General features: G+C 44.2%; 1 protein-coding gene across 1 annotated transcript in view; it reads left to right on the forward strand.

The window, feature by feature from the left end:
* LOC147679546 (small G protein signaling modulator 1-like) overlaps positions 1 to 25635 on the forward strand; it is a 645847-nt gene extending 620212 nt beyond the window's left edge. Inside the window, exon 13 of the mRNA XM_086942458.1 lies at positions 23149 to 25635. Coding sequence (XP_086798584.1) covers positions 23149 to 23237 — 89 coding nt within the window. The 3' untranslated portion in view covers positions 23238 to 25635. The remainder of the gene's footprint in view (positions 1 to 23148) is intronic.
* Positions 25636 to 25927: the final 292 nt, after the last annotated feature.

Genomic DNA, 25927 nt, shown 5'->3' on the forward strand with positions numbered 1-25927 from the left:
CATCATTCTCGTGCACGTACAATGTGAAAAGTTTCGTATAATCTGGTGTGCCTAACACGGGTGCGGAACAAAGGGCCTGCCTCAGCTGTTCAAAAGCCTTCTGACATTCATCTGTCCACTCAAGGGGCATTGGTGTAGCTTTGGACAGTAATGCTAGCAAAGGTTTTATGATATGTGAAAAACCCATGATCCATTGTCTACAGAAGGATGTCAACCCTATGAAGGCACGTACATCTCTCTGCGTGCGTGGGACTGGTGTGTCTAAAATTGCTTGAATTCGATCAGATGTTAATGCACGCCCCTCCTTAGACAACAGATGACCGAGGTAGGTCACCTGAGGTCTACAGTATTGAAGCTTCGTCTTCGAAACCTTATGATTATTCTGTGCCAAAAAGGAAAGCAACGCAAGTGTACTCTGTTCACATTGTGCATAAGAGTCAGCAGCCAGCAGAAGGTCATCCACGTACTGGATAAGAGCAACGCCAGACTGCAATTTAAAGGAATCCAACTGTCTTTTCAAAGCCTGACTATAGATGCTAGGACTTTCAGTATATCCCTGGGGAACACGACAAAATCTATACGATTTATTATTTAGTGTAAAGCCAAACAGGTATCAGCTATCAGGATGAACAGGGATAGAAAAGAACGCATTCTTCAAATCAATTACACTAAACGTGGTGGCCGTTGGTGGAACCAAAGTAAGCAGGGTCGTAATATCGGACACCACCGGGTATTGAGGAATGACAATTTTGTTGATCTCTCGCAAGTCAATAATAAAGCGATAGATTTTGCCGTCAGTATCTCTCTTAAGGATCGGAAGAATAGGGCTGTTGCAAACATTATAAGGGACCTCCTCCACAACCCCTGCAAAAATCAAATCCTGAACAATATGTGTCAATGCAATTTCACCTTCTCTCGAAATCTTATACTGTGGCACTCGTGGTAGAGGGGCCCCCTCCTTAACAGTAATATGTATCGGTGGAATACGCATCTCTCCCACATCCGTGTCTGAGGTCGCCCATAACGTGTGCGGGAGAGAGGCCAAAGCTGAAATATCTGAAATTGCGTAAAACCTGTCGGGGTCAGGATAATTATCATTCAGGATAACCCGCACTCCCTCCGGAGCGCAACGTATTGTCGCTCGAAAATATTTAAGCAAGTCAATACCCAGGATATTGTCTGGGGGTATGGGGTGATAACAAAAATTGGCCAAAACTAAAATATTTGTCAAGACATAGTGCAAGGGGCTTGGACAATGGGCTGGGGGAGGGTGTGCCATCAAACCCTACACATGTAATCATTTCGCCAGACAGGGGAGCCCTCGGAACCAAGTTTTTCGACAAAGCACTACGTGTAGCTCCTGTGTCGACTAGAAATTGATCAGTAGAACCCAGAATACCCGCTGTTACATATGGACCCTGCTGATCTACCGGCACTTCAACTGATTCCTTACCCCATCCTACGCAGTCCTATGCATGCACATAATCCTGGTGTTCCACATTCTCTCCCTCCGAAATCTGATATTGATTCCGCCTATCAAACGTATTTCGTTCATCCTGGCCACGGCCCCTCTCCTCAACCTTTCCACGATCACCTCCGCCACCTCTCACTCCCGTATAACCTCCTCTTGACCTTCCACCTCCTCGACCACGCTGACTACGCTGCTCACGAAGTACCGGACAATCTTCGGCCCAATGCCCAAACTCCTTACAATAAGCACACTGATCCTCCGCTATGTCCGTACGACCATACGACGTATTTCCTCCACCCCGTCTACCTCTATCATTCCCTCTACCCTGTGTTCCCCGAACCTGCGCCAACATCACCTTCGTTTTCAATTCCTTCGCCTTTTTCTCTACACTTTCTTTAGCCTCCAATTCCTGCCGCTCATAGTACTGAGCCATAGTTAACAAGGACGCAGGGGTCGCCGTGGCCCAGGAACTTTCACTCGACTTCAATCGTTTCGCAATCTCCGGTAGGAGATTAGCCACATACTTATCTACAAACAAATGCCGACCCGTATCATCTGTCAAAGATTGACCACTGTAATCATGAAATGCCTCCTCAAAACGTGTAAAGAAATCTGAGACCGTTTCATCGGGTTTCTGCTTGCACGACGTCAACATAGTCCAATCAATCTTTTTAGAAGGAACAAGCGTCTTTAATTTAGTCAGAATAGCTGCCGGGAGATCTAAAATTAACTGACAAGGCTTGCATGCTGGTTCCCTGTCTAAATCTGCGGCATTAATTTCTTTCCATGTGCCCCCCAATATCGTTTCATCATTATTTTTACGAATTTGCCGCCACATATCAGGTGGCAGAATTAACCCAAAGAACAAATCTATATCCACAAGAGTCATCACACAAGACGAAATAGCCCCTTCCACCCCTTCATAAAATGCCGCCGGATTTTTCCGAAGATCAGGTAAAGAATTTTTCAACGCCATTACGTCTGCTCTATTCCACGGCGTATATACCCATTTATACACAAAATACCCTTTCGCATCCTTTGACAATTTATCATCATCTGTACCTTCCCCTTTAGGTGGAACATACAGAGGCGCAGCTTCACGCATAGGCATAACATGCATTGCAGAATTCTTATCTGAACCCCGGAGAGAACACTCCTTAGTCAACTCGCTATTCTTCGACTCAGACTCCTTTTGCCTCCTTTTTCGCTCCTCCCGCAAGTTGACTGTTTCATCCCGCAGCTGGATCAATCGCTTGAAAAGGTCTTCGACATCTGAAAGAGCAAATAAACCTTTATTCAAATTCTCACGATGTACTGAGACAGCTTTAGGTTCTAACACGTCTGAAAAATCACGATACGCGACAACAACTTCATCCGCCAAAGAAGACAAGAAATACATTAACTCAAGATCCGACCACTTACTCCTCTCCGCAATCACCTCCTCCTGAGAAACACATTTCTTATTCACTTTACGAGCCCAACTACGTAAATGTGCAGACCTCTCCGTAGAAAACCTGAGAGCAGATACGCCCTTCTTTTCCAACTTATCCTGCCCCTCATCACCTGAATCTTCAGCTGGGGCCGTCGGTGAAACATACGGAGGCGGCGACCGATCTAGTAATGAAAAATCATCAATTTCATTATTAAGGACAGGATAAAGCGGTCGGCGGATAGGAAATTGACCAGTCGTCTGCAATTTACGTTCCCGTTCCTCCCTTTCTTTCTTCTCCTGAACCTCTTTCTCCTCAAGCTGTAAAGCCTTATCCCGAGCAGCCTTGCGCTGCTCTTTGTCCGCCAAGGCAACTTCACGCTTCATTCGCTCGCGCACCGCTTTCTCCCACATTCGCACGCAATCAAACATGTTTTGTCTAGACCTGCGTTGAAACAAACATTGCTCTACAAACTGTACTTTACGTAAATCGAATGACCCATGTAGAGGCCATTGCAATTCAGGATCGGCCTTTGTATACTTATGCCATAATTTGCTGTACATAATAGGGGGAAGGCCATGCTTAATGTACATTTCACGATTTGGTGTTCCCTCTGGGGGAGCCGGCTGTGCTTCCGCTAACCTAATTGAGGTACCCTCTCCAAGACAGCACATCCCTTGGAGTGTGCTGAAAACAGGCATGTTCAAAAAGTATCACGAAAGTGTGACACCGTGTAAAAAGGCACTTACAGTACTTCACACCAATATGCCGCTCAAAGGGAAAAAAACAAAGTTAGAGAAACATCTCTACATGCCTGCCTATGTGAAGTGCACTACACATATAAGTTCAAAGATCACAAATTCACAATGTTAGCTAACTCAAATCAAAACGTAGGACTTCGGCAAGCGTCCGAGGACTACCTTACCGATCACGAATCACAGAATTTCAGTAAGCGTCCGAAGACTACCTTACCGAACACAAATCATAGAACTTAAGTAAGCGTCCGAAGACTACCTTACCGAACACAAAGCTTACCCAAAGTCTCAAATGTCCAGATTCCAACTGCCAAGGTCTTGTAAACCAAATCAGCCAAACGGCACTTTCTCAGCGATGCAGACACTTGAAAAACTCAGTCGGAGACCGGCGCCACCTGGAAGGTCAGATCGGAAGGAAAGGAAAAACACCGTGGCAGCCAAGACTCGGGGCACTCGTGGCAGCGCGCGTCCATGGCGAGTTTCCAAGCCTTCGTCACGACCTCTCCTTCGGGCATCCGAGTCGCCGATGAGTCCCTTCGTGGTCGCCAATTTGAAGTAATCAGGGTTCCCAAGGCCTACATGTTCCGAAGATAACCCACTTACATTCAAGAACTGTTGGCACGGAAACTGTAAAAGTCAAAGAACAAGTTTATTAAGACCCCATGGGGTGGTGGTACACTCATACAGCACCCTTCGGTAATGCAAGAGGTATCACACCGAACATCGGTGTGCCCCTTCTTTTATATGATTCTACAGGTAATAAAACGTACACGCGGCACAAAGTTACAGAACATTATGTACATATAAGGGCATATTACGGAATACTGCCAGCTCATTGGAGGGTTTCAAACCCACTGGTCAGTTTGCGGCACATTCCTGAGGAACGACTGGTCAGTGTGAACTGCGCGTGTGTGACTTGACCAGTACTAAAAATAGCCTGTTGCTGGGCAGACTGAAGTGGTCAGTGGAACGAACAACGGACTAAAGGGCACGCCGGCCACGAGGCCGTTCATGATCTAAGATGGCCGCCAACACATACAAAATGGCGTTTCTATGTATCGCTAATTTAAGCGGGAATCGTGTAGCAAAGCTAAGCGCTAACCCAGCCATCGTCAAAATACGACACTTATATGTAAAAATAAGATAGTTTAATACTTTAGAAGTACAATTAAATCCAAAGTCAAATTTGCATGTCATTTTAATTTAAAAGCAGCTTGTAAAGCAGGGCAGACTTTTAGAATGACAGCAGGAAACACAGCAGTGCACACTTAAATGCCTCATAGCTGCTGGGCCTCTAAACCTACATTCCCTACCATATACTAGGAAATTACAGGTAGGTTGGCAATTGTAATTACACCTAATTACCATATACCTTTGTAATCAGAGTACTGGTCCTTGGCCTGGTTAGCAGAGCCCAGGGCGCGGTCAAAGTCAGTTACCACCAGTACCAGTCAAAAAATGGGGGTGATCAACGCAAAATGGAGGACTTTCTCACACTACTCATACTATTTAAAGGTCTGAAGGATGGCATCATTGATAGATGCAGTCCCATGAAGCAAATGAAAGATCAATTTCCTACTAGAACTCTAGTAATTTGTTGGGAGAAAAGTAGACAAAATAAAATGTAAAAGTTCATACACCTTCCAATTTTTTCTTCGACAGTAGTATCCAAAGAGGACTGTCAAGCCATCACGGCAATATATTCAGTGACTTGTTTAAGAGCCCAGTGGTCTTATAGTTTTTTTACAATACCCTGAGTAGTTGGACTCAATATTCATCCTTTAAGTAATAGTATGGTCGTGGAGAATCAAATCCCCAGTTGTCTGAATAACACTTGGGGGATGCTTCTCCTGGAAAGCAGCTCTAAAGCCATAAAACGCATCAAGATATTGTATACAAGCGAGGGCCCCACTTTCCTGCAACGATATGAGAGACTTTAGTAACATGTTTGTGGTCTAACCATCTTGTATCATGCAGCCTGTCAGTCTAGCTTTAGCCCAAGGTTAGGCAGTGAAATGGCATTGCTAAACCTCTGAGAACAATTCCTTGGGATGCCGATAATGATGAATTAATCCTAACCGCACTGCTAGACCCGTTAGCCTTGTTCAACACCATAAGCACCGGAATCCTCATGTTACACCTGTCAAGGGTTGATAAAGTGGATCATAGCTGCACTGCGATGGTGCAGGGACTTTCTTACAAATCAGGCTACTAGAGTCTGGTGTAAGTGCACTCTAGCCCCTTGAACGACCACTGCATGTAGATTGCTTCCACTCTACTCCATCATATTCACCATTTACATGCCAATTTTACACTAGACGCTAAAGCGCATTGGGAATGGACGGGGTCCCAAGTTGCATTTTTATATGAGACCTGATCAACATGGAAAAAAAAGTTATTAACTACCTGCAGCTTCAGACTGGCTAGACAGCAACTGGGTCACCCTAAATGCATAAAAACCGAACTCAAGGTGATAGGCTCCAACCTTTGGGTTTAAAAACTGATGATGGGTATCAGTCTTTTGACATTGAGATTTCGATATCCAGCAAGGTGAAAATGCTGGGGTTTGCCTTTGATCGCCAACATTCTCTAGAAAGTCATGTCAATTCTGAAAATGCAGCGACCACATCCAGATCTTAAACGAAAAGAGGCTAATCATGGACGAGAAAACACATGAATTGTTGCAAGTATGATTCCTGACTTGCGCCTCGGTTATGTTGGAGTCTCATGTATGGGGTGCCAAGGGCAGAATGAGTAGTAGACTATAAAAAATCCTGAGCCATGCCTCACGGATTGTACGTGAAACTCCGGAATGTACCCATGTGACGCCTGTGCTTTGCATTGGCTCCCAATTCAACGTGTGGTTGGATTTCGCGCCACGTTACTCTTGCATTACTTCCCTCATGGAATTGACCTTTCCAACTGAACACCATTAGTAGGTGGTTATTCTCCAGCTAAACCTGCGTTTGGGGAAAATGATCCTCCTCCTAATTACCAAATGTACTCTCCAAGCGGAAAACCACGTGATCTCTTGGTTCACTTTGTGTTAAAATCTAACCTTGGATATAAGGCTGATTAATGATCAAGGGCCCGGTTCACAGGAAAATCCCCATCTTCCCAAAAGCAACCTCTATGCAAGCACTTACATATCGCGTGGTCTATAGCTCTCCTCTAATCAGGCCCGGCTCCAGGAATTTTTGTTTGGGTGGGCCAAGGGCGCATTTGGGTGGGCCACTGCGTGCTCAATGTGTCGCTTCTGGAGGTAGCCTACAAATAAAAAAAACTGTACTCCTGCGTGTGATAGAAGGGTATAACAGGTGATTCAGGGCCCTCCATTATTTTCCAAATCTCTTTCTAATCGTTAATACTCTCAAAAAGTGTTTTGATCCCATGTAAGGTCCTTTTGATGGGCAGAGGAGGTTTCTGAGGTGGGAGTATCAGGCAAGTAACACTACTCAGTCTGCCTCGTTGCCAGCCTTCAGAGAGAATCTCTCTTCATGAATACCTCCATCTGACCCCAGACTCTGCAGTACACTCCCTTCCAGGCCTGATCATCAATTTTCTACAGTCTCTCTACCGTGCACTTTAACTCACAGCAAACCTTGGTCCCCAGCCCCATATCAGGCACCACCTGGTTTCATTCTCCATAATCCCACTAAAAAGATTTGTAAAATCACCTTCAAACTGAAAACCCTGAATATAAGAGTAAATATAATTAGCACACACTTTAAACTATGTTACACAGTGGCCCTAATGACCCAACTGCTAATTAAATGAGCAAAAACATTACAGGGTCTATTATAGCGCCGGTGCAAAAGTATTTATTGGTTTCCCACCACTGACCTCTTTCTCGATACCACCCTCCAACAGTGCACTTCATCTCTCCTTAGCCCCTTTCAGTCATGACCTCCTCATCAGGCTCCCTCCCTACCACCCTCCACCAGTGTCCCTCATCACTCCAAAGCCCCTCCCCATGACCACCTCCTCAGACTCCCACACAAATACCCTCCACCAGTGCCCCTCATCGCTCCATAACCCCTCCCCTCATTGACCTCCTCCTGAGTCCCTCACTGCCACCCTCCACCAGTGTCCCTCATCGCTCCAAAGCACCTCCCCCATGACCTCATCGGATTCCCTCATTGCCACCCTCTTCCCAGACTCCCCCACTACCACCCTCCACCTGTGCCCCTCATCTCTCTGTAGCTCCTCCCCATGACCTCCCCTTCCTCGGATTCCCTCATTGCCATCTTCCAACACTGGCCTTCATCTCTCTGTAGCCTCTTCCCCTCATGACCTCCTCCTCAGACTCCCTCCCTACCACCCTCCACCAGTGCCCCTCAGCGCTCCATAGCCCCTCCCCATTACCTCCTCCGACTCCCTCCCTACCACCCTTCACCAGTGCCCCTCAGCGCTCCATAGCCCCTCTCCATTACCTCCTCCTCAGACTCTCTCCCTACCACCCTTCACCAGTGCCCCTCATCACTCCAAAGCTCCTCTGCCTCATGACCTCCTCCTCAGACTCCCTACCTACCACCCTCCACCAGTGCCCATCACTCCAAAGCAATCCCCTCATGACCGCCTTCTCAGACTCCCTCCCTACCACCCTCCACCAGTGCCCCTCATGCCCTCCTCCTCAGACTCCCTCCCTACCACCCTCCACCAGTGCCCATCCCTCAAAAGCAACCCCCCCTCATGACCGCCTCCTCAGAGTCCCTCCCTACCACCCTCCACCAGTGCCCATCATCACTCCAAGCAACACCCCCTCATGATCTCCTCCTCAGACTCCCTTCCTACCCCTACACCAGTGCCCCTCATCACTCCAAAGCAACTCCCCCTTATGACCGCCTCCTCAGAATCCCTTCCTACCACCCTCCACCAGTGCCTCTCATCACTCCAAAGCCCCTCCCCCATGACCTCCTCTTCAGACTCCCTCACAAACAACCTCCACCAGTGCCTTCCATCTCTCCGTATCTCCACCCCTCATGATGCCCCCTCGGATTCCCTCATTGCCACCCTCCAACAGAGCCCATCATCACTCCATAGCCCCTCTCTCATATGCATTTTATTTCTTGTATAGCGCTACTCGTAGTGTAGGGTATCACAGTACTGTACATCACACACACATTATGCAGACACAATGATTCATAAAAGTATCCAAATCAGCCTATAGGGAATGTCACATAAGCTAATGAAGATTACCAGGTGTAGGAATCACATCTCATCCATGCTGCTGGTGGCAATATGTATTAAGAGGGTTGGGTCTGGAGAACCACAAACACAGGATTTAAAGCATACCCCAGTGGTTGGCTGTACTGATTAGAAATTATATGTGCCCAAACTCTGTATTGCAACATTAGAATAATGAAATACTGGGAAAATTCGAACTAACTAGCAATACAAAAAAAAAAATCTAATTATACCATTCTGGTTTGTATACACGTCTTTGATCACACTGTCCTATGTATCAAAGGATCTCTGTGACAAAGGCAGTAACCCACTGAGCTATCCACGTTAACTACAGTTCTATTGCATTTAAATACTACAAACCAAAAAAAAGAAAGCAAGATCAACAATCCCCAAGGTTATTTGGACATTTAGTTGTCGTGCATCCTTGCAGAAACACTCATGAATGATACCAACGATTTAAACACACGATGTAAATGAAAATGAAATAAACACGGCGTTCTAAGTATGTCTTTCTCACAGATTTAAAAAACACAATAGCCACACATTCTCTTACCTGCTCCTTACGAACTCTGTCACAGCCGGATCGGGTAAACAAACAGCTCAAGGGGTCAGGAAGGTCAGGAAAACGAAACGGCAAAACAAACTCCTCTTTACCAGCAGAAAAGAATTAATTATCCACAAATCCAGTTCCAACGAAAGGCTTTGTCCCCTTCACAGTGCCCCTAATGTACCTGCACGAGTCGGCGGGGACACAGCCCACCTGCCTAATAGGAGATGCGTGATTGGGGGTGCGAGCCCAGGCCCAATCACGCAACTCCTAAAGAAAGATAACGTTCGAAGAACGTTTTAACTTGCAGTGGCCATATTCTGCTGGCCTTGCTGACGTCACTGCCAGGGCCAAGGGTTATGTTTGGGTGGGCCAGGCCAAAGTTTGGGTGGGCCCGGCCCACCCGGCCCCCCCTCTAGAACCGGGCCTGCCTCTAATATATATTAGCATGGTAGGCGATGTACTGACTTTTAAACATGCTCCAAGCTTCAATTATACACAGTTCATCATTCTAACTGCGCCTCTGGTCCAGTTAGCTTCAAGACATGTACTGTCATACCGTCAAGTGCATCTTTCATATTCACTTTTTCTGCAGAGATAGGCTTTGTTTTAAAGTCACTGCCTTTCTTTCGGCTGGCTTTAGACAGAGAACCTCTGAAGTAATCTGCACAGACATGTGCCAGTGAAAGAAACTCATGAACTTTACCATCAGCAAGCAAAGGGCCAGATTTAAATCCTGGTGGACAGGGTATTCTCCGTTGGCCTGGCGGAGGACTTTACGTTCACCTGGCCAAGAATACTCCGCCCTACAGATTTATAAATGCCCGACAAGCAGGTGGTCATTTATGAAGGCATTGGCAAGAACTTTCATCATGGCGTTTCCTGTTAGTGCATTTTACTGTTTGCTGCAGGCCGCAACGGAAAGCTGCAGCCCTGCAGCAAACAATATTCTTTTTTTTTTTTTTTAAAGAAAATCCCAAAACCCAATTTTCTTTTTGAAAACCAAACAAAGTAATGCTCCCCTGCTGTGGGAGGCGAGCATTAGATTAGTTTTACTGTTCCTTACCACCAGGTTTTTCCTAGTGGTAAGGGGAAAAAACAAGCATTTAAAATGCAATAGGTCTTACATTTGCATGAGTTAGAGCTATTGGCATTGTAAATGACTATGTTTTTTACCCACTTGTTGTGGAGTGTATGTATATGGTATGTAGTGCAATCATGTGGGTTGGATTGTGTGGTGTGGAGTGAATTTGTGTAGTGGAATTATGTAGCATGGAGTGCAGGGGAATTGTGTGGATAACAATTATATGGCATTGAGTGTACTGGAATTATGTGGCGTTGAGTTGTGTTTTATGGAGTGTAATTATGTGAAATGGTATATTGTGTTGTGGAGTGGTATGTAGAAGAGTTTAATTATGTGGTAGGCTGTTGAATTTCGTGGCATGAGGTGTAATTCTGTAGTGCGGATTGGAAGTATGTGGTGCGTTGTGCGGTTGTGTTGTTGAGCTATATTATGTGGTTTGGTGTCGAATTATGTGGCATGGAATGAAAATGTGGAGAAAAAATGTGTAGCGTGGAACTGTGTGGTATTGAGTAAAATTATGCTGATTGGATTTATGTGGCATGGTGTGGAGTGTATTTATGTGGATTGCTGCTATGTGACAGTGGTTTTATGTGTGGTGTATTTATGTGGTGTTGAGTAGTGGGTAGTTATGTGGAGTTGAATTATTTTGCATTGAGTGATATTATGTGGAGTGCAATTATGTTGAGTTGTGTTAAATTTTGTGATGGTGCAATTGTGTGGTGTGGAAATTGTGTCACACTAAACATCCAGGTTTGCTACAAAGAATGAAAAATGTGAAGGTGCTGTCATATACCATGGTGGTGGGCGAGCCACTTAAAGCTTGAAAGTGACTAAAGCTCTAAAGCCACTGAAAAGCTCAAGCCTAGATCAGCTAGTGCTTCTTATTTACCGTCAAGCCCAAAACAAGCTAAGCTTTTATGTGACTTCTTTTGCTATTCATGCACTACCATCACAGGCAACGAGTTAAAATAAATACATTAGCATTTGAGATACATTGAAGAGGCACATAGCTAGCCATTTAGTGAATAGCTTGTACATAGTTAAACCAGAACAAGCCCTTTGTTCAACACAATATATCTTGCAAGTGAGAGTGCATGCTCTGTTAAAGTTTCTTGTGCCTTATTTTCCAGCAAATAAATGCTAAACTGGAAACTAATGTCCAACAAGATCAGGAAATTAACGGTGGTTTTTGTAAGTTAGTTTTGAAACAACATCTGGAATGTTTATGAATACCTAAAAAATTACAATGTGTGCCTGCTCACCAACAATTACATTCTTTTGCACCTTTGAGAACACCCGTTTCCCCAACCTTAATTTCAAAATGTGTCACTGTTAAACATCATTCTTACTTTCGGAGTATGCAAAGTGTTGAGTTACATTTGCAAACACGCCAGTGTTTACAGAAACTGATTACTTGCATTGGATTATGCAAATTGCACATAAACATCACTCATTTTGGGCTGCACGGTTAACCTTCGTGCAAATGAGATACAAAATGGTTGAATTAAAAGGGTGATTTAAAAAATAAACCTGTCACAGGACGGTTCTCCTTCAGTGGAGTTTAATGGAACCTGGCCAGGCTTAGACTGCAGAGCATGTTCTGTTATTGACGTATTTACACCATGCCACTCTAAACATCATCAGGATTTGTGCAGTGCAGAAATGTTTGGTAGGTTCCATGCCATTTCGGAGGGTATCCCTAGGTGGGACAGGCACTTACAACACGGAGGCTGTATGAGTGTTGGAACTGAGGAATGGGAGTGGGGTAACCAATGGCAAGCCCTGAAACCTCTGAATCACTCCTCACTCGTGACTCTTGCGTATTCACAGAGATTCGAAATCAGAGCTCCAGATGACTTCTCCACATCTCTAAGTGCTACAAGAATAGTGAAGGGTGCATTAAGGACAGAGGGAAAAGCAGGATGAAACTGGAGTCACAGAGTGATATTGGACTGAGCAGGAGAAAGGACATTAGGGAATTAAGGGACGTGAGGAAAAGGTTCACAGAAGGAAAATGGGGCTAAGAGGGGTGAGAAGGGTGTGACACTGAGGGGAAAGGGTGCCAAGGAGCAGGGCAAAGATAAAACACAGCTAAAAAGAAAGTACTCGGGGGCCGAAAGGAGGCAGAAGGGTGGGAGGGAGAAAACCAATGGTGGCTGAGTGAATGCCAAAATGAGGGCAGAGAAATGTCTAAAAGGGGAGGCGTAAGAAGAAGTGAGGGGCCAGCGATGAAGAAAAGGGGCACAGAGGGTACAAAAGAAAGAAGAGACAAAAGAAGGCATAAGGTAAAGGAAGCTGAACGAATTGTGCATTTGTGGATGAGGGAAACAGAGAATGGTCATAAGAGCCAGAAAAGGGGAAAAGGAGGGAGGAGAAGGGGAAAAATGGGTGCAGCGTCCGCAAACAGGGGCAGAGTGGGCAGCAGGACAGAGAGGAAAACAAATGGGGGCATTAAGAACGAAGAGAGGACAGAGATGAGGCCCCAGACTACTTACATGTTTCAGGAAGTTTGACCACATCTCCCCACACATGAAAGCGCTGAACTGGCTCCCTCCAGAGGCCAGAATTCAGCTGAAACTGGCCTGCACTATACCCAAGGCTCCATACACAAACTCCCCTGCTTATCTTGCACAGAAATTAGTGATATCCGGAGGAAGCAGGAACTCCCGGTCTGCTAGAAACCTCCTACTCCAACCTGCCTCCTTTCAGAAAAAAAGAACCTACAACAGGGCTTTCACCGGAGGTGCACCAAGAATTTGGAACTCTTCCACCTTCCATCAGAAAAATCCCTTCTCTAGCACGTTTCGAAAAGGAGACCAAAACCTTCCTCATGGGTAAATTCCTCGCCTAAGACCTGCCTGCAACCACCACATTGTGCCGGACTAATCTAAGACTACCGCTTTCCCAGACCACTAACTCCCCACGACGAGAACATATGGGACCTTTGTTGTGTTACTGACTCTGAAGGTGATTGTAACCATACATGTTGATCTTGTATGTTTCTGACCTTTAAACCTTTTGAATGTTACACACTGTATACCGTGTAAAGCACTCTGATGCCCTCACAGGTCAAGTTCACGCTCTCTGAAACATAAAAATAAAAATTAGGAGAATCAGTGGAGGACGCGGAAATTGCAGCAATGAGAGATACCAAGAAATTGTTTACAGCAAATGTTAAGAAGAGAAGGGCATGGAAACCATGGACAAGAAAAGCAAAACAAGCATTGACATAGCCAATAGGTCTCGCCTTTGCGGCCTTATAAGCAATGTTCCCTCTAATTTTTTTCCTCTGTGTGCGGCAGTGGAGGTTCTCTGTGCGCTGCAACAATTGCTATGTGCGCCAGTAACCAAACCGCGCGTGTCTGCAGCACCAAATGCCACTCGTTTTTGGTGCCCTTCTGCCCTCTGTCCCACTTGTTTTCTGTGCCCTTCTGCCCTCTGTCCCACTCGTTTTTCGTGCCATTCTGCCATCTGTCCCACTCGTTTTTGGTGCCCTTTTGCCCTCTGTCCCACTCGTTTTTTTGCCTTTCTGCCCTCTGTCCCACTTGTTATTTGTGCCTTTCTGCTCTCTGTCCCATTAGTTTTTGGTGCCATTCTGCCCTCTGTCCCACTCGTTTTAGGTGACCTTTTGCCCTCTGTCCCACTAGTTTTTTTGCTTTTCTGCCCTCTGTCCCACTCGTTTTTGGTGCCCTTCTGCCCTCTGTCCCACTTGTTTTCGGTGCCCTTCTGCCCTCTCTCCCACTCATTTTTGGTGCCCTTCTGCCCTCTGTCCCACTCGTTTTTGTGCCCTTCTGCCCCACTCTTTTTTTGTGCCTTTCTGCACTCTGTCCCACTCGTTTTTGGTGCCATTCTGCTCTCTGTCCCACTCGTTTTTGGTGCCCTTCTGCCCTCTGTCCCACTCGTTTTTTTGTGCCCTTCTGCCCCACTCGTTTTTTGTGCCTTTCTGCACTCTGTCCCACTCGTTTTTGGTGCCATTCTGCCCTCTGTCCCACTTGTTTTTGGTGCCCTGTTGCCCACTGTCTGTCAAAGGCTCCAGATGCTTCGCAGAGGCGGAATCGCTGCTAATCCCAAACTCCCACTCACTGGTGTCGCAGCGAATTTATCTACTAGACCAGCAAGAGGGGGAAAGGGGAAGTGGAGTGAGAAAGAAGAGAGACCCTGTTGCTGGCACCCCGGTCAGATTCTGGAATCTTCTTCTGTTATTCCTGACTTCTTACGGGGGGTGTCTAATGCACATAAAGAGAGGGGAGGGGTTTTGAGAACACTACTCTCTGTCATTTAAACATTCAATATTCAAACTTGGCTTTTATCCTACCAGCTCACTGCAGAGTCTTCACCTCTCTTCTATATATTATGAGTATGAGTTTGGAGATTCTGTCTGGAGAGAAATAACCTACATTAGAAACTTTCTCCTATTCTATAGAAGGGTACTAAGAATGTCCCGACTCAGAACCACCCTACCTGATTAATCTCCATTTGAAGCCTTTCAAATGTCTGTACCTTTTCTGTGTCTTTACGGCTTGACGTATGGAAACTGTGCAAGCCGCTGAAAATCCGTAGCGCGCAAAAAGGATTAAAGGGAGGAAAGAAGGGAAGGAAGAAACAAGGATAAGCGCAACGAAGGGAGGTAAGCACAGTTGACAGTACCTTACGTCGTATAGTCTGCAGTTCCTAGTTCTGGGGGTTCAGTGAAGTGTTCAATACCTTTGGGCTGAGAAGCTGGTGGAGTCTTTGAACTGACGCTAGAACCAAAGTCTGTCTTGGCGCTGCCTTAAACTACTTCCAGACGATAGTCCAAGTTCAAGGAAGATAAGGCTTCAGAGACACAAACCGCTTTGCCACTGACTGAAATATCGCTGCTGCTCTCGAGCTGACAATACCCAAGTGCTCGACAAAATATCACAGGAAGTCGGTTCTTAACTTCACGGACTTGAAGTTTACTCCGACGACTTCTTCTCCAGGATTGAGATAAGAGAGGCTTCTCATATCTCTGACGAACTTGTACTCTGAATTCCCAATTCCGTTCCTCCCGCTATGGAAATAAACGCGGAGGAACGGACAAGACTTCTCCTCAGGATAAGATTTAAATTGAAGTGCGCAGCTCACCGGGCTCGCGCGCTCCACGTAGACTAAAACGCCTAGCCAGGCAACTGTTACCCACTACCTGGCGACTTTGGCGGCCATCTTAGGAAGGACAACTAACCTTACATATACTGCCATATGTTGACAGTTCTAGGTTTAATTAAGAATCAAGCGTGCCCAACCCTTCTAGAACTATCCACAGCAGCCACAACATGTCTCCTGACACTGTCCCACTCGTTTTTTTGCCTTTCTGCCTCTGTCCCACTCCTTTTTGGTGCCATTCTGCCCTCTGTCCCACTCAATTTTGGTGTAGCTGCCAAAAATCGGCTCTTTTTGAGTGCGTACGGAGGCCGCTATCCCAGGAATGAGTAAGCAAATAACGCCATCCGATTTACAAATGGCTGTTTTCCACAAACGCCTGCCACCAAAACCCTGAACCCCTACAAATTTGTCAAGTGACAGGAAAATTAAGCGGGCTGCGATGCACGTTCCTTCGCTCAACTTTGCAACGGTTTGGGATCTTGGATTGGATGGTTGGCTGTTGTAGGAGAGGAGATAGAAATGTAGACTGTGGATACTCTTAAAGGACTGCCATACAAAACTGTTTCATCCAAACTTCTTGCGGCCGCTAAGATGCGGCCAAGCCACTTAAATCAAGAAACTAGTAGGAACTTTACTCAAAGTAGGAAACTTGAGTTCTAGCCCTGCATTGTGAACATGGGTATGTAATGCTTGGGCTTAAAGTTCAAGGGGTTCAATAGCGAAAGAGTCTCAAAATTTAGTTGCAAGGAGAACAACGACTCCTAGATTGACTACACAACAATGTTACGTTCTTTAACGGCAAATGTGCGGGCTTTTGGTACAACAGATAGTCCACGGAACAAAACAGCCTTTTGTAGGAAGCAGGCTCTTGAATTATGCCCTTAATAGTTTTGGGCTCAGTATTGAGAGAGTGCTTTTGTTGCATGGTTTTCGCATGAGGTATTTGGACTTTTGATCTCCTTTTTGTGTGTTTCATGTGCAGAAGTTGTCAACAAAGCTTTTTAACTATAACAAGCACAAGAGGGTTACTCAGTATAGTATGATAATCACGGTACCTAGGCTGTTTGAGTCTAGACTCCGTTATTGATGCTGCCGTCCAAAGTGTAATATGACATACCCTCCCTCAGCAATGATAAGAAATACCTTTTTACAGTCTGTGTATCTGGATGTATGATATGTGAGAACTCGATTCTTCATGCCATTTTGTTTTATAAAAATGTATTTACTCAAAATCAGCTTAAAAGATATTAAATTCATGCATGGAAGTAAATATCTTACCTATTAGGAGAGTTGTTTTCCTCTTCAAAGACAACATTCAGTGAGGCAGTAAACTGTGTTATTCTATAGACTCAAGCAACATTTAAATTAACCACCATAATTCATGTTATTTTGGGTATTTCGCATTATGTTTGTTGCACAAAATTCTGGAAATTACCATTATGCCACGATGTGTAATTATGCCGGTGTATGAGTCAGAATTATAATGCAGAGCGTGCGAGCACCCAGACCTCAAGCAACTGTTGTTCACAGCAATTGTGTGTTTGTTATTTTTTTGCGTTAAATGTGTCCTGCTGCCAACTAGTAAAAGGATGCATTTTGCTCTAAAATATAGTGTTAAACGGCAGATTTGTATTTTGCATAATTACATGCCATTTCGCATAATTTTCTGATTTGTTAGTAATTACGTGAAAACAAATTACGAAAAAGATTTTATTCATATCAGGTGTGATGTATTGTAAACATAATGAATGTTATGTTTACACTGTAGTAATACATTTTTGGAAATGTTTATATTAGCATACACATAACGTGATGTTGAGCCATATTTTTTTGTTCATTGATATTTACTGCAAATGTAGATACATTTATATATTCTGATAAAGAGTTCTAAGTTCAGATTCATCACCTTTGGAATATTACCTAGGCATCAAACTGGATCCAGATAATTTAAAGCAATACCATGCGCTGCAGCAGGTGGCACCAGCAGCTCCCTATCAACGTAATTCTGCACCATAAGTGACATGCGTGGGCCAGCCATACGTACTGACATCAGTTCCTTTCTTTACACCCCAAGAGGCGCAGATCAGGAGCTTTCATCGTCTCTTTAGACTACTTTATTTCCACCAACAAATTACTAGTGTGCAAGGGCAAATGTCACCTTGCACAAACTGTGTGGGCAATATCATAAACAGATGTCTGTGACTGACGTAGTTTGCCTGGGGTCTGACCACGACTCTGACTGCAGTGACTGCACCTTGATTCACCCCATGACCATTCCAGATCAAAAAGCGAAGCTGTTCATAGCCAAACACCACAAGACTCTATATCATGACCGGGCGAGGTCTCAGTTGCTCCCAAAGCCAGTGATAATTCAGATTCGGCCCCAGAGCGCTTTATAGTCCGCGGGGCCACAGCATGCTCCCTGTGCCTTTCTCCTCCTCTACGCCAGCTGCAGCAACAATTTCGCCCTCTCCCTCTCCCTGTCCATGTTAGAGGCTTTCAGTACTGCCAACAGGTCCAGTCAGTGTACCAATGCCCCCAGTCTTTACATGGCCACAGTAACCTGCGAGCACATAAACAACAGAGGCAATGTGCGGCCTAGTCTTCCACAGCCCCAAGCCTATTTAGTGTGCACTTGATGGCACACAACCACCCTGTTGTAGGCTGAGGTAGTAACTTCGGACAATTGGGTCTGGCATATTGTGCAGCGTGGTTACACCTTGCCTTTCTCTCAAATTCCACCGCACCTTCCAACATCCTCAGTCTGTCTGACGGAGGACCATCTGTCCATGTTGCACCAAGGAGTGTGGACTCTCTTTGGCAAAGTGGCCATAGAGAGGGTGCCAATGCCGGAAGTAGGTTGTGCTTGTTCTCGCTACTTCCTGGTGCCAAAAAAGTACAGAGCCCTCCATACTACCTTATATCTATGCCCTCTCAATGCCTTCCTGCAGAAGGATCAATTCATGATGCTCACCCTGGCCCAGGTTACCTGAAGGCTGAATTGGAGCGTTGGCCCTGCTTGACACTTGTTATTGTTAGCCTATATTGTGCATGAAACACACCAGGAGGGGTTGATCAGCACAGCATTCACCTCAGGCAAGGAAGGCACCACTAGTTTAGAAACAGTTCAGTCTAAGAAGTTTTCTGAATTTTAGGTCATCTGTGCATTTCTGTAAGTGAAAGGGTAGTTTGTTCCAGTACCAGGGGGCCCAGTAGGATATTTCCACATCTCCTTCCTGTAGGCCCACAGGCGCTAACTACGATTCAAAGTGGGCCCGTAGCATTTTCAGTTTGCTGTGCTCCCCCTTGGCCTCACCAATGACCCTCCGGTGTTCACAAAAGTAAGTTGGTGGTTGCACACACCTTTGGAGGTATGGGGTCCCAGTCTTCCCCTACCTTGACGACTGTCTGTTGAAGGCTGGTTCACCTTTGAGACTACAGCGAACCTCTTAACATTTTTGGGGTTCACTGTCAACGTGCTTAAGTCTCACCTGACTTCTTCGCAGAAGCCCACCTTCATCTGAGCTATTTTAGACACAGTTCAGTTTCACGTCTATTACCCAGAGTGGAGAGTCCAGAAAATTCAGACTATGATCTTGATGATTCATCCTCTGTTGTGGATCTCAGTGACTTTCTGGCTGCTAGGACTGATAGCCCCTGTTTCATGCTGGTCAAACATGCCAACTGGCATATGTGGGCTCTGCAGTGGGATCTGAAATCCTAGTATGCATAGCACTGGGGGGGAGGTCTTTCCGATCTGGTCTAGATTTCGTAGGAGACTTCGAAAGATCTGCCGTGGTAGATGTGGGACCCCGATTGGGTCAACGGCTCATCCTTCTCCTTAACCCACCAAGAGTTCACAGTGGTGAGCGATGCATTCCGACTGGTGTCGATAGGCCTCTTGGGAAAGGTGGATATCAGAGGTGTCTGGTCTCCGGCGGAAGCCCGGCTCACTATCAACCTTCTGGAGCTGCGAGCCATCCGCTTGGTATTGAAAGCCTTCCTACCATCTGTGTTGAAAATGTCTCTTTCTGCAGGGTCACCCCCAAACCTTTTGCCTTCCTTCTCCCATTTTTCTCCCATTTTTGCTGAATTTGTTTTAGTTGGCTTTAGGACTCCGAGCACTTTACCACTGCTGACCAGTTCTACAGTGCTGTTTATGCTCTCTCCCCTAAACATGTTTTGATTGGATTATCCACAATTGGCATATTTAATTTACCTTTAAGCTCCTAGTAAAGTGCACTGCATGTGCCCAGGGTCTTTAAATGTAATGCTACTAGTGGGCCTGCAGCACTGATTATGCCACCAACTTAAGTAGCTCTTTAAAAAATGTTCAGGCCTGCCACTGATTGTCATTACATGAAGGCCATGTTGACTTGGCATTTAAAAACCCTTGCCAAGTCTTAAACTCCCCTTTTATTACATATGTCACCCCTAAGGTGGACCCAAGTAGCCATATTGCAGGATGCTATGTCATTAATAGGTAGGACATATACTTTTAAGTTTTTCATGCCCTGGTAGTGAAAGTTACGGTGAGGCCTGCCCTTCCAATATGTTAACATTGGGGATTTCTTGTTACATCTAATTAGCTGTCATTTGTATTGGAAGGAGGTAGAGCTGGCATTTTTAGTACCTATGGAGTTGTAATGACCAATCCTCTTTAGTGGTAAGGTCAAATGTTCCATTACAATTATAAAAATGCCACTTTTATAAAGATGTAATTTTTCTACTTTTAGCCCTGTATGCCTGCAGCCTGTCTTCAATACATGTCTGGGGTGGATGGCAGCTGGGCTTTGTACATTCCCATTAGACCTCCAAACACAAAGGTAGCTCCGGTGTGACTACTGGATATAAGAACTGGACTTCAAGCCCAACCGCTTCAGTATTCTTCTAGACCTGTGGATTCTCTGCCAAGAAGGACTGCTGTGCTGCTGGAGGACTGTCACTCTGAAGGGCTGCTGCTCTGGAAAACTGCTGCCTTTATTTGGTGGCCTGCTGTCCTCTTGAACTGGACCTGGAGCCCATCCTGATCCCAGGACCTCAGAGTGACTCAAAGGGCTAGTCTGCTGGCCTCCTGATCTGATCCTCAGGGACCCGTCTTCAACAAGCTCCTGACCCCCAAGAGGCACCTCTCAGGCCCTGAGCCCTTGGAAGTGTTTTTTTGGCTCCTGAAATCAAATTTTTCCACTCTTCACGAAATTGCCTGTCCACTCAGGAACCACGCTGCTCGCACAAAGGACCAGCACGAGTGGGCGCAGCTTTATCTCTTCACACAGCAAGTATTGCAGCTTGCAACCGCGAGGCTACAGCCCCTCCCTCTGTGATGCCCCATGGCTCTTCGCGCCCCGCAGACCAGCGGCAGCAAAGCTGTCCTTGCTCCCGGCAAACTTCTTCCCTGACAACTGGTCTCTTTGCACAATTCTTGAGAAGGTAAAACTTCAGTGCAACTTATCTGGGACTCTATCCAACCCACTCTCTATGCCTTTTGCCCGAACTTTTGGATTTGACCCTGTCTAGCACAACCAGGTATCCCCTGTTAGCAATTTATTCTTTTAGCCACTACATTTCAGTTTATTCCGTAAAAATTTATAACTCCGGCTCTACTTATTTGATTTTTGTCGTTTTCATCATCTTTTGATCATTACATTAGGCTCCATATTTTTCTGTGGTGTTTTCGCAGTTTTACTGTTTTTAGATGTTGCACAAATACTTTACTCATTGCCTCTTGAGTTAAGCCCGACTGCTTTGTGCCAAGCTGCCAGGGAAAAAGCGCAGGTTAATGGGTGTGTTTGTAACGTACCCTGGCTAGGATTGTGGTTCCTGCTTGGACTGTGTGCATACCTCTGCCAACCAGAATTACAATGTTTTACAATCCATCAAAAGAAAGCTGATGGAGGTACAGGTTCTCACGGACCACATCAGTGCGTGGCTGGGTTGTGATCCCTGTGCCAGAAGTTTTTGAGTCTCTGGGCATGGCTAGACCGCCTACAAATGTTTCTGGTGATGCACCACCTGGCATGGTCCATGAACACTAGAGCTGACAAACTTAACCGTCAATGCCTTGCCGATCTAGATGGCAATTACATCCGTAGGTAGCCAACGCACCCCTCAAACAAATCTGTGTATGCCTGCCACTGGGATAAACGTGTGGCTTGGTGCACTTCTAAACAGATCAACCCACTCCATGCCAAACTGTCCGAAGTTTTGCTGATTGTGTTGTACCTTGATCATCAAGGCCTAGCTTGAGCACTGTTAAAGGGTTCCTGTTGGTTCTTTTAGCCTTTTTGCGGTTGACAGGCCAGCACTTCTTGTTCAAATCACCAGTTGTGATGCGTTTCCTCAAGGAGTTAGAATATGTTTTTCCCCCTTCTCTGTTTGTTATGCCCCAGTGGGATTACAATTTCGTCTTCACATTTCCCATGAGTGCAACTTTTGAACCTTTATCTTTCTTTTTGCCATAACATCGGCATAACGAGTGAGCAAGTTACAGGACCTGTCTGTTAACTTGCCTTACACCACTTTCTACCCAGACAAGCTGCCTCTGCGGACACTAGCCTCTTTCTTCACAAAGGATATGACACCCTTTTATGTTGGTCAGATCATCACACCTCCACTGTCCTGTGCTCCACCTCACCCCTCTAAGGAGGAGGAAAGACTTAAATGGCTGAATCAAAAAATGGCTCCCAGGTTCTATATTGATCATACAAGAGAACACCGGATGTATGATCAGCTCTTTATCAGGTTCACTGGAGCAAAGACTGGAATGGCTGTGCAGAAGAGGATCTTTTCTCGCTGGATCATACTCTGCATTAAGATCTGCGAAGCATTGGCAAAAAAGTACCCCCCAAAAGCCTTGCATACTCATTCTACCAGAGCCAAGGCTGTCACCACTGCGTTGTCACTCAAAATGTTCATGAACAGTCAGGTCTCTTGAGATTGGCATTTTGCCCATTTGGTCCTGCAAGACTTTTTGGTTTAAGCTAGTTCACAGACCCATCTCTTGAGAGGTGCTGCTTTGGTATTGATTCAGAAGATGAGGAATCTGCAGTTAGAAGTCTCTATCAGAAGAACAGATTTCAGGTAGAGATTCTATCGCAGATTCCACATTGACCCTCCCATCCTGCCAGCTCTGTTTACTGGACTCTTTTCCACCTAAAAACACCCCACATTAAATTTCTGCACACTGGTCTCAACTAATCTGATGTCGGCTGCATGTATTTGGTTGCGGAAGAGTCGTAAAGCAACTGTGGAATGCCTGCCTACATAGACCTGGGCACATCATTTGTGGAGCGGAACAGCATTAATGGAGAGCCACCTTCTAAACGTGCAGGGGTACTGCAGAAGGTTTTCTGGATCCAGTCTGACGCCGGAGGAATATTTAAAAGGAGAGGAATCTGCGGGTAGATAGCGCCTCTACCAGAGAGAATGTTCTCGAAGGTAAGTAACTTGTTCTTTAACTCTGTTCTCTAGCTTTAATTCTATCTCTGGTCAAGAATCTCTGGTTGTACTCTGCATCTAATGCATATTTGTTTTTCTCTTCTTTCTCACAGAAATGGCAGAGAGGCATAATACTAAGGAGATTCTGAAGCAAGCTCGTGACCTGGTTTATAAAGTTCAGACGCTGATTGAAAATAAATGAATAGCTCTAAAGAGGATTACGCAGCCAATTCTTTCGTAGAGAACTACTGTTAGCTACTACATTGTGCTTCTGTTTTTTCTTCATCCTGTAGTACCAGAAATGTATGAAAATATTGGCAGCCCACTAGTACAACGGCATACTATAAAGAGAAAGTATCTCTATTGTTCCTGTAATAAGTATTGATTGACATTTTGAGTTATTTAGTTCAAAGTTATTTTACAGTGTTAAACCAAAGATCTACCAATTAATACCTACAGGTAACCTTCGTCAATCTCTCAAGGAAAATTGTATTGTAAGTCCTGAAAATTGTTTTCTTGTTTTACAAAACACAACTACACTTATCTTACAGAACCCTCAAATCAAATCAATAATATAGGTATAGAATTAATTTGTGATTCATTTGCCATTGGGCAGAGGTAAAAACAAATGATAACAAGAGCCTCTGGAGTTATAGCAAGTAACTTTCATTAATATTATCCCCAGCATCTTGACAGAGGATATGCGTTCATATTTACTACAATGATACTTGCAGTCTTAGAAGGAATCCAGATGAATATGTATATACATATCTAATCTAGAACTTGCTACATTTTAGAAACCTCATCATTAATCCCAGTGAAGCACAATAGCCTTTTCCACTAATCATTTAGAAAGCATTTTCTGTTCTTTTGCAATTGCCTGGCTATGGAGCAATGTTTAAAAGCACAAGATATGTCTTAGCCAGTTTCCAGTTACTAAATGCTCTGAAGAATGCATTCAGTACACACATGAGGTTTTTCAAGCTTGAAATGATCTATTCCTCGACAGGCTCAAATGAACAATGTTCCTAAATGCGAGAACAACACCCTAAATTGAATATATGAGCTAGTGCTACGTAATAGGAATGTAACATTTTGTATAAGGAGAGATTTAAAGATTTTTGACTTCTAAAAGCCTAAAATAGCCCATACCTGTGGTTGGGTACTCTTTATACCATTGTGTATTATCAGGGACCTTTGTATTTGCTGGGGCTGCCATGAGTTACTTTCTGGTCAACCTATTTTCAAAGCTACAATGAGGATTACGGATTTTAAAGTGACTAAGCAGCAGTGAAAATAATAATGTACACTGATTCTAAATGTGATTGAAGGACACATGGTCTAATAATTGAATTAGCAACATTGCATGTAGTTAATACTTCACCACTGATAAACTGGTGCAAAACATCAATGAAAACCTACACATTGAATCGCTTCATCCTCGATTGATGGCTGTTAGAACCACACTGACATAGGTGAAAGGGTTTTTACGTAGTTTGATTGTAAAGCTTACTTTACAAGGACAGTTATAGTTTAGGTCATTGCATTGTTCTTGCAAAGATACTTGGGATCTACAGATAAGAAACTCAGCAGCTACTTTCTAATTATATGAAACCTGATGCACTTGTTTATATATAGCTATATATTGCAGCCCAATTATATTCACTTCTAAATGATGTAGTTTTGCGTTCTTTACTAAGATGCGTTAATGTCTGTAATTTACATTTAACTTTTCTTGTTGGACCTCCCACCCTTGGGCATGCTGCTTTCCTGGGTTTTTTGTTTTGTAATACAAAAAAGCCAAATATTGGTAATTCCCATTTAAGTCTGAATAAGAGAACATAACGTGAAGCATGGAAAATGAGCCTTAAAGCAGTGCCTAATTTCCAGTTTGTCTGGATATATCTTACATCAATAAGGTACAAAGGTAGAGTAATATAGCGTACGATAAGATGTTTTTGTATAGGAGCACACATGCTTCCTTACTCGGAAGCAATTAGAAAAAAATTCTACCTCCATCTGTCATGCAATTCTACATGTCTGTTGTTCAATAAATTCAGACTTTTGTTTTTACGGGCTTTGCTGGCACATGTACACTAAAATGACATTTTTATTTTGAGGCACTTTGTTCCTTTGAGCCCGATAGTTTATATACATATCATTTTTAGTACTGGAAAATCCAAATTGTGAATGGCTTAAATTAAAATTTGATTCTATGTAATGTTTAGGTTCTGATAAAAGAGTTTCCAACATTTCTAGGCAATTGAATCACACTGCGTTACCTAAATATGTATTTATATTTATTTTTGTTGTTTTTATGTTTACATTATTGTTGACATCCATATGGGACTATTTTTGTCATTTATTATTTAAACTTCTATTTTTGTACTTTGAGTGTATGTTTTTTAATATTTTGACTGACGACTTAAGCTGGGCTTGGTCCTATTAGCTATTTGGTTAAGACAATGTTTAAATTATTATCATAAAAGGGTATTAGAGCTGAAAAATGGACCATTGCACACCCTGCAAACAAAATTTTGAAAAATTGTATAAGGAAGACGTGCAATTATGAATAAATCATTAACAATTTGGCAAATAGGCAATTGAACTATAAAGAATGTTCCTTTTATTTAAGTTTAATTTAATATATAAGACTTAACAACACTTCAGGATTGTAATATGTCTTAATTTTATGTTGTGTGTCATTAAGCTGTCACTTAAATTGCAGTTTGTAAACGCATGATTCTATGATACTGATTCAGATAAATAATACTGAAAGGCAGCATCCATCCATTGTTTAATTTTCATCTATCAATTTTCGGAGCTCTGTTGTTGTTAAAGGTTTGACATCTAATTAATAACATTTACAGGAAACTGTGGCAAATCGGTCTA

This window comes from Lissotriton vulgaris, chromosome 11 (assembly GCF_964263255.1).
Source record: "Lissotriton vulgaris chromosome 11, aLisVul1.2, whole genome shotgun sequence".
NCBI classification, from domain to species: domain Eukaryota; kingdom Metazoa; phylum Chordata; class Amphibia; order Caudata; family Salamandridae; genus Lissotriton; species Lissotriton vulgaris.